Source organism: Alligator sinensis, unplaced genomic scaffold, assembly GCF_000455745.1.
Source record: "Alligator sinensis unplaced genomic scaffold, ASM45574v1 scaffold200_1, whole genome shotgun sequence".
Taxonomy (NCBI): Eukaryota; Metazoa; Chordata; order Crocodylia; family Alligatoridae; genus Alligator; species Alligator sinensis.
Genome location: NW_005842453.1, coordinates 1,088,249 through 1,090,390, shown reverse-complemented (window position 1 = coordinate 1,090,390; position 2,142 = coordinate 1,088,249). Strand labels below are relative to the sequence as shown.

General features: G+C 49.7%; 1 protein-coding gene across 1 annotated transcript; it reads right to left on the bottom strand.

The window, feature by feature from the left end:
• Nucleotides 1-773: 773 nt before the first annotated feature.
• RHOB (ras homolog family member B) lies at nt 774-2,137 on the bottom strand (the record flags this gene model as incomplete). The annotated part of the gene is made up of 1 exon (XM_006030644.3): nt 774-2,137. A coding segment is annotated over one exon (582 nt), but the record flags the coding sequence as incomplete, so codon positions are not given.
• Between the last annotated feature and the right edge of the window lie 5 nt (nt 2,138-2,142).

Sequence of the window (2,142 nt, the reverse complement as noted above, 5' to 3'; positions counted from 1 at the left end):
GAGTTAATGCAGCAGTGAGTCATACTTAACCTCTCACCTCATTGCTACAGAGCTGCTGTTTGAATCCATTACAGAAGAGCACTTGTTACCAACCTTATCCTGCAGTTGAGAAGACAGAAAAGTATGTTTTATTACCATGGGTTACTTCCTATGTCAAGAAGAAAGCATTGTTTGTGCTTCCCACAAGTAAATCTGCATGGGTGTTCCCCCAGGAGTCCCAGTCACCCTCTCTGTTTGAGGGGGGGAGGGCAAAAAAAGGAGCATAAGGTTGCCCCTGCTCTTGGCACAGATCTGCGGCAAATGCATTAGGACCCAGGAGAAAGGAGCACAGATTCACTGACCTCAGAAAAGCCTTCTGGAAATAAAACCAAAAGGGGAATGGCCCTATTTGAGAAAGTCCAGCAGGAGACTGGCCCGTCCTTTCCCTCTTGGAAACAGGTGGCAGCCTAGAAAAGCTACCCCAAATTTCTACCTGGGAGAAAATTGTACAATCTTTGCATTCTCCTTTGCTTAAGGGCATGTGAGCTCAAAAGCTTGCAAATAAAAGACATTTTTTTTTGCAATTATCTAGTTGGTCTAATAAAAAGATAGCGCCTCTTCCACACCGACTGCTACCCCAAATGATGTCAAAGATACAACCAATGCCTTGCTATACACGCAAGAGAAGTCTTTCGCCCCTGCTTCAGCCCTCACCCTTGGTCTGTCAATCAGTCATTTTATAAGATGTGATAAACTTGGAAGACTTCATTAAACCACACCGGGATTCTCACGCATTTCAGCATAGACTCTTTTAATACATAAAAAAAACTGCATACACAGCTTATGTAACTTCATGTAAACATCATCTGTCTCTCATTTTTGCCATGTCAGTTTATTTTATTAAAAAAAGAAAAAGAAAACCAACAGTAGACATAAGTGAAACAAAACAGTCTTAGTACCACTGTCAAGGTGGGGCAGGGCAGAGGGGGGGGACCAGAGAGAGTTAGACAGGATTGTTCTCTGAATCAGAGAAAAAATACAGATTATTTTCACATTGGTGTACAAGCTACCCCGTGAAAATAAGTTTTAAATAAACCCAAACACTTTAAAACTGCCCTCTAGCATTAAGAAGAAAGAGAGGAACAATTATTCTGTGCATCAGACACGGAAAACAAAACAAAACAAAACGCAAAGCAAGACAGTGTTTCCTTTCCACTCATTTTTTTTCAAAAAAAGAAAAAAAAAATTAAGTTACAGTGGTTCTATTTCCTCTTCTCTCTGTAGTTTAGTCGGCAGCAACATGAGGTTACCGAGTCCAAAACAAAAAAAAAGTGTTCGCAATGCTAGTGTCCAATGCAGATGACAAGTGCAGCACAGAAACCCCCGCCTTGTGCAAAGTAAGATTCTCTTTTGAACAGAAAAAAAAACCTTTAAAATTAACCCCATCGAGACACATGTGAAACATCATCAAGGAGCCCAACCCAGGCGCGCAGGGAGGAGCGGGCAGCGAGCTCCCCGCGCCGGCGGTGTCCGTGGGGCGGGCAGTGTCCCCGGGCGGGCAGGCGGGGCGCCCCCCCTATAGCACCTTGCAGCAGTTGATGCAGCCGCTCTGCGCGCCGTAGCGCTTCTGCAGGGCGGCGCGCGTGGCCGTCTCGAAGACCTCGCGGACGCCCTCCTTGGTCTTGGCCGAGCACTCGAGGTAGTCGTAGGCCTGGATGCGGATGGCCATGGCGCGGCCGTCCTCGGTGCGCACGGGCTCCTGCTTCATGCGCGCCAGCTCGTTGCGGACGTGCTCGTCGTTGCGCAGGTCCTTCTTGTTGGCCACCAGGATGATGGGCACGTTGGGGCAGAAGTGCTTCACCTCGGGCACCCACTTCTCCGGGATGTTCTCCAGCGAGTCCGGGCTGTCCACCGAGAAGCACATGAGGATCACGTCGGTGTCCGGGTAGGAGAGCGGGCGCAGGCGGTCGTAGTCTTCCTGGCCCGCCGTGTCCCACAGCGCCAGCTCCACCTGCTTGCCGTCCACCTCGATGTCGGCCACGTAGTTCTCGAAGACGGTGGGCACGTACACCTCAGGGAACTCGTCCTTGCTGAACACGATCAGCAGGCACGTCTTGCCGCACGCCCCGTCGCCCACCACCACCAGCTTCTTGCGGATCGCCG